Source organism: Chionomys nivalis, chromosome 18, assembly GCF_950005125.1.
Source record: "Chionomys nivalis chromosome 18, mChiNiv1.1, whole genome shotgun sequence".
NCBI classification, from domain to species: domain Eukaryota; kingdom Metazoa; phylum Chordata; class Mammalia; order Rodentia; family Cricetidae; genus Chionomys; species Chionomys nivalis.
Window position 1 is genome coordinate 61,039,251 of NC_080103.1, and position 10,718 is coordinate 61,049,968.

The 10,718-nt window shown below is 39.3% G+C and overlaps 1 protein-coding gene across 2 annotated transcripts in view; it reads left to right on the plus strand.

Annotated features, from left to right (window-relative positions):
• The window catches only part of Lrriq3 (leucine rich repeats and IQ motif containing 3), a 91,798-nt gene extending 83,143 nt beyond the window's left edge, over positions 1-8,655 (plus strand). For both annotated transcript variants that reach the window (XM_057793724.1, XM_057793725.1), the window contains exons 7-8: positions 2,044-2,770; positions 8,208-8,655. In XM_057793724.1, the coding sequence (XP_057649707.1) occupies positions 2,044-2,770; positions 8,208-8,355 (875 nt within the window). In that variant the 3' untranslated portion in view covers positions 8,356-8,655. The remainder of the gene's footprint in view (positions 1-2,043; positions 2,771-8,207) is intronic.
• Positions 8,656-10,718: the final 2,063 nt, after the last annotated feature.

The window sequence follows — 10,718 nt, forward strand, 5'->3', positions numbered from 1 at the left end:
TTCTTCCTTGTTTATTGATTATAGAAAATATTGTATAAATGACATTAAAAGTGAAAATGATCTGAACAGACAGCAGAAGAAATGGCATTCTGCAAAATTATAAATGTACCCAAAGGCCCGGTGGTTGGTGAATGTAGTGTATGTAAGTATAAGGACGGCTCCTTATACGATTGGTCCTTTTCATAATGTGACCCACAGCTATAAGTTAGCACCGGCCTCCGTCCTGCCAGTGAGGAGACACTAAAGTTTGTTTTCTTTTGCACAAAAGGCACAAAAATTTCAGAGGCACACTCCAGTAATGTACACGCTAATCATGAGTGCTTTCTGAGCAATATTGGTGGTACAGTGCAGGTCACAAATGCGGAAGAATTGCTGGGCTAGTCCAGCAGACACCAACACAGCTTCCACTCTCTGGCTTTAGCCATCCTTTATATTTATTTTTGGATATTTTGCCTTTGTATCTTCAAATACTGCATTTTTAATTATTTGCTTATTTTATTATTTAATGGTATACACTGCTTCATCTCCTTACATGGATATCCTTTGGACCTTTAGCTAAAATGCCTGGTATTTCTCTCTGTTCCATCTGCTTGTTTGTGTCAAACAGCATGCTTTTCTTCATGGCCTACCTCACCTCCATGTGCTCTAACACGATCACTGTAACATAAAGACATGAAAGGAATCGTGGAAGAGTGATGACACACAGCAGTCACAGATGCAATCTCAAGCGAAGGGGGGCAGTCTCACACTGGAAGCATTTCTTTTTTGATATTAGTATTTTTATATCTGTGGCTTATATAATCTTTTATATCTATGTTTCCCTCTTTACCAGTACATTTATAAAGAGTAAATATGGAAACAACAGAATGTTAGTTATTGTATTAGTCAGGCTGGCTGTCATAACAAAGAGACCCAGAAGTGAATTTGGTCTTCTGCCTGGTTCTAACTTTTATTTGGCTCCATCAGAGTCCCAGCTTGATAATTCTGGTGTATGACTTGTATTTTGGCTGGTGGCTCTGTTACCAGGAACTCTTTTGTCCCACGGCTTCTTCTTGGCCTGTGTCATCCTCAGGTTTGTACAGTGGTCAGAAGACAGCAGAGGAGACGTGTGTCCTTTAATGGCCTTGGATAAGATGAGACAATGCATTTTTGTTCCCTACTGGGAGAAATTCCGCTCACCCTGGCATGCAGTAGCAAAGCAAAGGGACCGAATGTTATGGATGTCTTTTGAAAATAGAGGACAAACATTTTGATGGCAGCTACTAGATTTCGCTATAGTTAGAAATAAAAGTTAACTAATAACAATACCACTGCAAAACACAGGATAATGCTGCTCTTCTACATTTGACCTAAAGCTGCCTGGCCCAAGATCCCTCAACTAACACACTCAGTACGTGCACAAAACTAATAGCCTAATAGGAGAATTATTTTGAAATGAAGAACTAATCAGAGCCAACCACAGCAATGGAGCTCTGACCACTCCAGACCATGTCCAAATTGGCCAATGATAAACTGATTAATGCAGCGGCTCATAGCACAGAGCAGAGGACTCTCGGTGACTGCTGGTGACGGATGCTACCTGACTCATGCTGTGTTTGTTCCCTATAACTTCTTCAGTTTAATTTATGTGAGGTTTTCATTTTAGCAAACTACAGAATTCTGTGTCTAAATATATTACAAATGATGTCTAACTCCATAAAACATATTCCTGAGCATGTAAACACTGCACCCAAGTGCATAAAAGCTGTGACCTAGTACTGTATCCTTAGTAATAAATGCTATGTCTGAGTAGCACATGTGATATGAAGTGGCACTGCTGAGGCCGTGAAGCTGCAGCACTGTGAGGAGTGCTGCCTCTGAGGTACGTTCACAAGGGAAGATGCTGTAGTGAGAGTTTCTCATCCAACATCACAAGTTAAAACATGGGGAACATTTTCTTAAAGTGATTACATTACTCCCAATGTATGTTACGTAGCTTCCAAAGAATTTTGAAGAGAAATTAAGTTTAGTTCTTACGTTGTTTTTCTGTCTGCTCTGTTATAGGTCAGAAGGAGTCTAAATCTGACTTTGAGGATGAAGAAGTGGACACTAACTTTAGGATATCTGCTGTGAAGTCTCCTTTATATTCCCCTAGATCATTCAAGTATGGTGCAATGTTGAGGGAGATGAAGCGGGACTATTTCCCGGATTACCTCCAGCCCCTGCCTAGCACTCGTCCAAAGCCAGCAATTGAAAGAGAGACTCTACAGCAGCTGAGGAAAAGGAGAGAGTTTTTAACCTCACAGAGGACAGGCATAAAGCTCCACATGCTTAATGATCTTGATAAATATCACTCAGAACGAAAGCATCAAGAAAAACAATCAGAAAAATCAACAGCCATAGTTAAAGCACAAATTGCCCAGGAAAAAGCTAGGCTCAACATTAGAGAGAACTTAAGGAAGAAGACGTATATGGCACAAAAGCTAATGGAAAAGGATAATGAGAAAATCCAGAGAGGCTTACGGCAAATTTGGAAGGAAAAACTTGCTTACCTTGAAAAAGTTAGAGAGCGGAAAACTACATTTCTAGCTGAAAAGAAGCTAAATGCTGCAGATCATTCTCTAGTGCAGACCATCAGCAATGAACGGTCCCTTCTGTTCAAAGGAATCATACAAGTTGACAGAATGAAGCAAAACATGGCCGACTTAAAACAGAAGTGTCAGAATGTCAACAAGAAATGGAAAACAGAAAAATACAAGCAAAGTTTGATGAGGCAGATGAAGGAGCTCAGGTAGGCACACGGCTAAGCTAAGGCACAGCCAAGTCCTAGTCCTCTGTGACTTACAGTCCATGCTGAATTCTTTGGATGCATTTTCTTTTAGCTTGACACTTTGTACTTGAACAACAGAAGCAAGCTAAAAGGCGGAAATTATGTGCTGGTTTGTTACTAAGGATTAGGAAACAAAAGAATTCTTCCATTTCTTAACATTTTTGAAGAAAACCTGCTTTGTTCATAGTTGCACAGTTAGGGAATCACTGCTGTCCTGCTCTCGGCAGGGATGGAAGCACACTCTAGGTCCTCCTGCACACTGGAAATGCGCTTCCTGTCTTCTGATTTCTGCCAGTGTCTGAGATGGAACCATCTCCGTTCGTCCTGTGTCTTTCCTAATTTAATCTGGCATCGTATCTAAGAACTCACATGATCCTTTGCACCCAGACCTCCACCTCTATTCTCCTCCCTTGGACTTATTTCTGTGTGCCAACTGTAAATATTAACTGGTTCTGTTTTTGCTGTTGTTGTTTGTGTGAGGTAGGGTCTCAGGTAGCATAGGGAGACCTCAATCTGTGTGGCAGAAGGTGTCTTTGAACTTTAGATCCTCCTGCCTCCCCAGAGGGTTAGGATTTCAGGTATGTGAAATCACATTTCAGCGCCCAGTTTATGTGCTGTTGGAGACTTGAATTGAAGTCAGAACTTTATACAATTGAGGCTAGCCCTCTGTTAACTCCTCAGTGGTTCTGACTGTGTAATTTCTTAATTGAAGTGGATATCTGGCCATTGTTCATAGGATATCTGAAAGGATGCTTCAGGCAATTTATTCTGTTTTAATCTGGAGTTTTCTTAATTTAAAATTTCTGCTGTTTACCTTTTTTGTTTTGTTCTGTTTTGATCTCTCCCCGTAACAACAAGCATTGTTACAGACAGTATAGCAAATGCCTCTGCTTTCCTTACCCCTCCGACTATGCTCCCATCATCTCGCTTTTCTCCACTGTGCATTAAGCCTGCAGTGTGAAGGAGGGCTGTGTAAGCATAGCTGTCCGTGTTAGGGGAAATGAGAACACTCACTGGTTTCCATCGACTGATACAGTGTTGTTTGTATAGACATGAAGATGCCCTCCTTTCTCCAGGGAGGTGCATGGCACGGAGATGGCTATTGTTCCTGTGTGACTACCTTTCTTCTTTAGACTCTCCATCTATAATGCAAGGAAAACACATAGGAGAAAAAATCTCCATTGCTATCCACTCAAAAGGCATTTGCATTTGCACCTGTTTCCACATCGATTTATTTTTTGGAGTTTATTTCTTCTTTTTTCTTTTAAATTTAATTTCTTTTCATACAGTAAATTTTGATTATATTAGTTTCTTCTCCCAACTCCTCCTGGTCCTCCCTACCTCCCTAGCCACCCCAGTTTAAAGTCTCTCTCTCTCTCTCTCTCTCTCTCTCTCTCTCACACACACACACACACACACACACACACACACACACACACATACACACACACTCAAACACACGCACACACACACACATGCACACACACACACACACGTACAAACACACTTCAAAATAAACAAACAGAAGACCAATAAGATAACAAAGAACCCTACTCAAACCAAATGAAAAAAAAATTCCACAGCTGGGAACATTGTTGAGCACATGAGCAGTCAGAGAACATTTCATATTCAAACTGCAACATTCACTATGGTCTTTATATCCTGGTTTATAGAGCTTTCCTACAAACAGCATCTTGTAGATTTATAATTTCCAAACTGATAAGACAACCTCTCCTTTTTCGTGACAAGAATATACTAAGGTGAAAGGTGCTCCAAGCACTTTTCACATTGATACCACCTTATACCTTACCTTCAACACACATCCAAAGGCCTCTGTGTATCATGAACTGCTCTACCTCTGAGCTGTTAAACTATTTCCCATTTATTTGTGCCTAAAATCTACCAACACTTATTCCTTGGCCTTCACCACATGTTTACATAAATTATGTAATGATCCCCATCTGTCAAATGCCAACCTTAGGATACACAATCTTCAGATTGTGATATGCATTCTGCCTGATATCTCTGTATCCCTTCTCTGTGCTGTCTTCTACAACCAGTCCCTGTCTGTGGACACGCCAGCTGTCTCCATCTGGCCTACCTGCACTTGGTATGCAGGATCAGCGCCCTGTGATGTTGAGCCTAACTTCATCTATCGCTCATTACTCATTACAGCTCCTGCCACCCCCAAGGACAGCTCCGAGCCCTTGCCAAATGTAGAGCTTCAATCCAAACACAACTGCACCCTTGAATTCCAGCAGGCTAAATTATTCCTTTAAGGAGCATTAGCCCTAAAGTTTGAATTCCTTCAACAGCCCACATCCACATCCATGAAATTATAAATGGCCTAGATCATTTCTGCATTCACTGTCTACTGTTTCAGGATAGGTCTCCACTTTTCTACTTTAAAGGCAGCATCAGCTCTTACTGTGAATGTTCCTGGTGTAGAATTTGGGATTGTGTGACATGGGTATCTTGGTTTGAGAAGAATTAGAAGTGTAATAATGTTTCCCAATCGTTGACCATGGTAAAATTTTCTATTTATTTCAACCTGTTTTATTATCACCATTATATTTGGCACGAGAACTCTGTTAGAATCATTGAATCCAAGAAGAAGGTGACCGAGATCCAGTCCCCAAATAGGATGCCGAGTGGCCATGCTGGTGCACATGCTGGTGGAAGCGGTTCCACAAATGTGTGTAAGGGTATTAGTCCACATGAGAAAGGTCATCTTGGTTTATCCAGCTGGGCCCAAGTAGTCACTGTAGCATTTCAAAGCAGACATCAGCCGGGCGGTGGTGGCGCACGCCTTTAATCCCAGCACTCGGGAGGCAGAGGCAGGCGGATCTCTGTGAGTTCGAGGCCAGCCTGGTCTACAAGAGTTAGTTCCAGGACAGGATCCAAAAGCTACAGAGAAACTCTGTCTCAAAAAATTAAAAAAGAAAAAAAAAAAAAAAGAAAAATCAAAGCAGACATCATTTCACGTATGGACCTTCTATAGCTTTTCCTAAATATCCATAGCTAAGTGTGCCTTTTTTGCATGATAGGTGGAAATGACTTCCTTTTTCAACTTTTAGATGGCAATGTGTCCAAGTAAAATTGATTAACATGTATTGATCACTCATTGTTTCTTTTAAATATTTGTTTTATTAAGATTTGCCCGTGGCTCATTATTTTTATCTTTGAACACAATGATTTCAGTATGCTACTATGACTTACATTTTGCTTCCTTTGTATTTTTAACATTCTTTTTGCCTTGATTTATACTTAGCTATATACATTATCTGTGTTATAGACAGAACAGAGTTGCTAACTTCAGCTGAATGATTATCAAATGTAACCACTTTTTTTTCAGCATTGGAGTTTGAAGCAGAGTTTATGTCAGCAGAATTTCTGCCCCTGTGCTGTGTACTCTGTTTTGTTCAATTGCTTCTGACTAAATGTCTAAGCTGGATTGTCCTTTCCACAATGATGAAGAAAACAGACACAAGCACCTTAAATATTGCATCCAAAATTACAACCCTTAAATTTCATAGATAGATTTTATATATCAAATGATTGGTCGTCCAACCTGAGTTGCTGTTGTTAGCCACACCTTTCCCAGTCTTGGGTCTCTGGAGGTGACACAGGGACAGCCCTGATGATTTCCACGGAGAGCTGTGACCTCTCTCTCACCATCTGCCTCTTCCTGCACTTCTTACTATCCAGTAAAGGGACTCACTAAATGCCAGGCCATCTTTTTATAATTTTTTATTGATATTTATTGAGCTCTACATTTTTCTCTGCTCTCCTCCCTGCCTCTCCCCTCCCCTTCTTTCCCCTCCCCCAAAGTCCCCATGCTCCCAGTTTACTCAGGAGATCTTGTTTTTTTCTACTTTCTACTTCCCATGTAGATTAGATCTATGTCCCATATTAAAATAATTTATAATGTGTAACTAATTTAGTCTTTTATTGAATAAACCCTGTGAATTAGGTTATCCATTTCTTAAAGATGAGGTAGAACAAATTTAAAGAGTCCATCTGAATTCCAGTTAGTAGGCTACAAGGTTATAATCCAACTTTCTGCTCTCCTCCCTGAATTCCAGTTAGTAGGCTGCAAGGTTATAATCCGACTTTCTGCTCTCTTCCCCGAGTCCAGATTTCTGATTCTGCCTGTAGGAATACACTGCTTCATGAATAAACTGAGATGTTTCCCCAGAACTGAGTGGGCCAGAAAGAGTGTACCTTTCAGTTATCAGAACATATGGTGGTATGCTGTTCTCTCTGCCTCAGTGTTAGGCATTTATGCTATACACAATAGTTCTGACAAAATGATTTGTCTCTAATTCTATGCCTGAAAATGTGTATTTTTTAAATCACAGTGGTTGTTTCATGTTTGGATCTCTCTGTCTTCTCTCTACTCATCTTATAGGCTCCACCATCAGCATGTACCTCCCTTCTTATCTCACTTTGTCTTGTTCTGTAATGAGTTCCCTGGTGTAGTAAGACATTTGATGCAAGTACTCATTGTATCTTTCTCTTAATCTCCTGTGCACTTTTCTTGAGGATATCTTTCTATTTATTGATTCTTATTTCTGTTTGAAGCATGTGGAGAGAGTCTCATACTTTGAAAATGAATGAATGAATGAATGGGAATGAGTGAATGACTTTTTCTGCTATCCTTTGGCATTTTCTGAGTGTGTTAGAGTAATCTGATCTGGATCTTCCTAACGTAGACTGTGTATTCATCTAATGGGTTGCTGTACTGTAGGCTGAGCATCCTGAGTAGATAAACTAATTTTTTGACTGCTGTGACACAGGAGTGCACATAGGTGTGACTTTCCCCAGCTTCTGCACTCGATTGAGGATAAGGCCAAGATCTTACACTGGTTTCATGTGTCTTCTTCCCTGAGCACACATTACTAGTGTGTGTTTCTTTTATCTTTGTAGCATTAGCCATGTTGGATTTGAACCCACCCACATGAACTCATTAATCTGCAGTTACATCTCAAAAGTCCTATTTCTAAATACAGTTACATGCTAAGGTACTGGGTGGCCGGGGCTATAGCAAAGAAATTCTGAGCGAATACTTCTTCTCCTTTGTCGAAGCATGAAAGGAACATGGGCTTCCTAACTCTTGGGAAGAAGTTATGTTCTTCATAACACAGGCAGTGTGGATGCTTTAGGGGAAATCTAAGCAGAACTGTGGGAGGATTCTCAGGTTTTTGCAGTGGAAATCTCAAATATTGGAACAACATGAATTTACTATCATTTAGTAATATAATATATAGACTGAGCTCTGGCCTTTTGATACTCATAAGTGTCTGTTTGAAAACATTTACATTAGTTCATGGCAGCCCAGTTTGTATGACTTTAGTAATCTGCAACTATTTTATTTTCCTCTTTCATTTCCTCATAGGGCTGAAGAAGTTCGTAAAAGACACTGTGAAGAGAAATTTGTCATCGATACACTCATCTTTCAAAAAGGCTGTGCACGGCTAGAGGAGGCTAAAGCGAAGGCTGACTTTATTAGAACATACTATACCTCGAAGTCTCTTAAAAGATAACCAGAAGGGACCAGTGCCAGCTCACACCCCATGATAATTATAAATTTGGCCACTATTTTTCTTTAAAGAGACTTGAAAGAATAGTTGGAAGATGGGCTCTACACAAGGTGGGTCTGGGTATAAACGTGCTCAGGTTGAAAGAGAAAGGGGTTTCAAGTGCTTTTCATACTGATCATAATGCAAATCTGGAATCTTTATGACTTTTCACTCGGAAAGGCTTTGTATGTATCTCTATGTTTAAGAAGGAACCAAAACTATGTGACATCATCCATGAAGAAGACTCCTAATGACTGCAGAGTTCCCTAGACTCTGAGGATGGCAAGTTATGAAAATATTTTCAATTTTCTTCTGCTAATTTCCTTTCTTATTGCTGAATTTTATTAAGACATTATATGCAGCAAAAATGTTAATTACCCAATTTCATTTATTGAGTTATAATGTATTTCCTTATTATCTTATTAAAACAAGTTCTGAGTTTTCTTTTTCAAAAATACAGGTTTCACCAATGTATCAGTTATTTATACCCATAAGATTTAGACAGTATAATGTATCATTTTGTTTTTTGTTTACACTGTTTGGGGGCCCTCCACCCAGCTCCCAAATAATACATGGAGACTTATTCTTACTTATAAATGCCAGGCCTTAGCATGGCTTGTTTCTAGCCAGCTTTTCTTCTTCTTCTTTTTTTTGTTTTTTGTTTTTTGGTTTTTTTTTTGTTTTTTTTTGTTTTGTTTTGTTTTGTTTTGTTTTTCGAGACAGGATTTCTCTGTGGTTTTGGAGCCTGTCCTGGAACTAGCTCTGTAGACCAGGCTGGTCTCGAACTCACAGAGATCCGCCTGCCTCTGCTTCCCGAGTGCTGGGATTAAAGGCGTGCACCACCACCGCCTGGCTCTACCCAGCTTTTCTAACTTAAATCATCTTGTTTCTCTTTATCTATATTTTCCCCTGGGTTTTTCTACCTTTTTTTATTTTATATATCTTTCTTTCCTTCTACTCTGTGACTGACTGTCTGAGTAGGTGCATGGCCCGGGTACTCTCCTCTCCTCCTTTTCTTGCTCCTCCCTCTTCTTATTCTTCTTTCTCTTTACCTGCTGGCCCCAGTTGTTTCTCTCTCCTGCTTAACTATTGGCCATTTAACTCTTTATTAGGCCAATCAGGTGTTTTAGGTAGGGAAAGAAACACAGCTTCACATAGTTAAACAAATACAACATAAAAGGCTACAATGTATCTTTGCATCTTTATACAAGTATTCCACAGCACAAATTAATTTAACATATCTTAAGCCAGTATTCCACAGCAGTATAAACTATGGGAATTAAACATTCTGCCATTTTCCTTGAAAACTGTGATGTTTCTTGTGTTTATTTTTGACGCATTTGTCCTTTTTGCAGAGATGTCAGCACAGGGAAGATAGAGAAAAATCAACAGGAGAATGTATGGAACTATATCATGGCAATTGTAAACTACACAGAGATAGCATTTAAGTATTTAATAATATTAAATTTGAATTTTTCAATTAATTATTTAATCATTTAATTTAAAAAATTAAGTACTTTTCAAATTAATAATTTGAAAAAGTAGAAAACATCAAAAATGTAAAAATTCCTTGTTCACTCTGTTTTCATATTCTAGGACAATACATGTCACTGTGACATCAGGGCACTGGGTGCCACTCAAATCTGTCTTTAATTTCATCTGTTAGATGCAGGGACTTTCAAATTGTGATGCTTCAGAAGCTTTCTGGTTTTATCAGTCTCTTGCAAGTTCCTAACACTTAAGTACTTTATAACTGCAATGTTTCATGCGTGCTTCAATGCTCTGATGTGATCAAGTATGGCCAGTGTTTTCACAAAATGATAACTGTCTATTAAATCCACAACACCAGCTTCCACTGTACTTCTAACTAACAAGGGACTCATTTGGTAGCAAGCAGAGATAGTGCAGGCTAGAGAAAGCCCTGCCGAGCAGTCTTCCACAGCAAGTGAGCAAGTGTCTCTTACTGCTGCTTTCTATTCAGCTTTTGAAAGATGTATGTATATTTTATATATTTAACAGAAACAGTGACCCATGCCAGTTAGTGCTATTGTAAGATGTAGGTGTGGAATGAAACATAAACCAAGCAGCATGGTATACAGAACAATATCAGCATTTGCTGATGTCAGTCCACAGAAGGGAGAGTGAATATGTGTCTCTACTCACAGGAGCATTTATGAAGTCTTCTGGAACTATTTGACAGACATCAGCAAGGAGTGGAAGACACATTTGTGTGATGTATTAAGAACAATTTATTCATTTTGTATTGACATTGTCTATGTTTTTCCTGTTCTCCCACTCTGTATTTTACAGCTTTTATCATAACATAC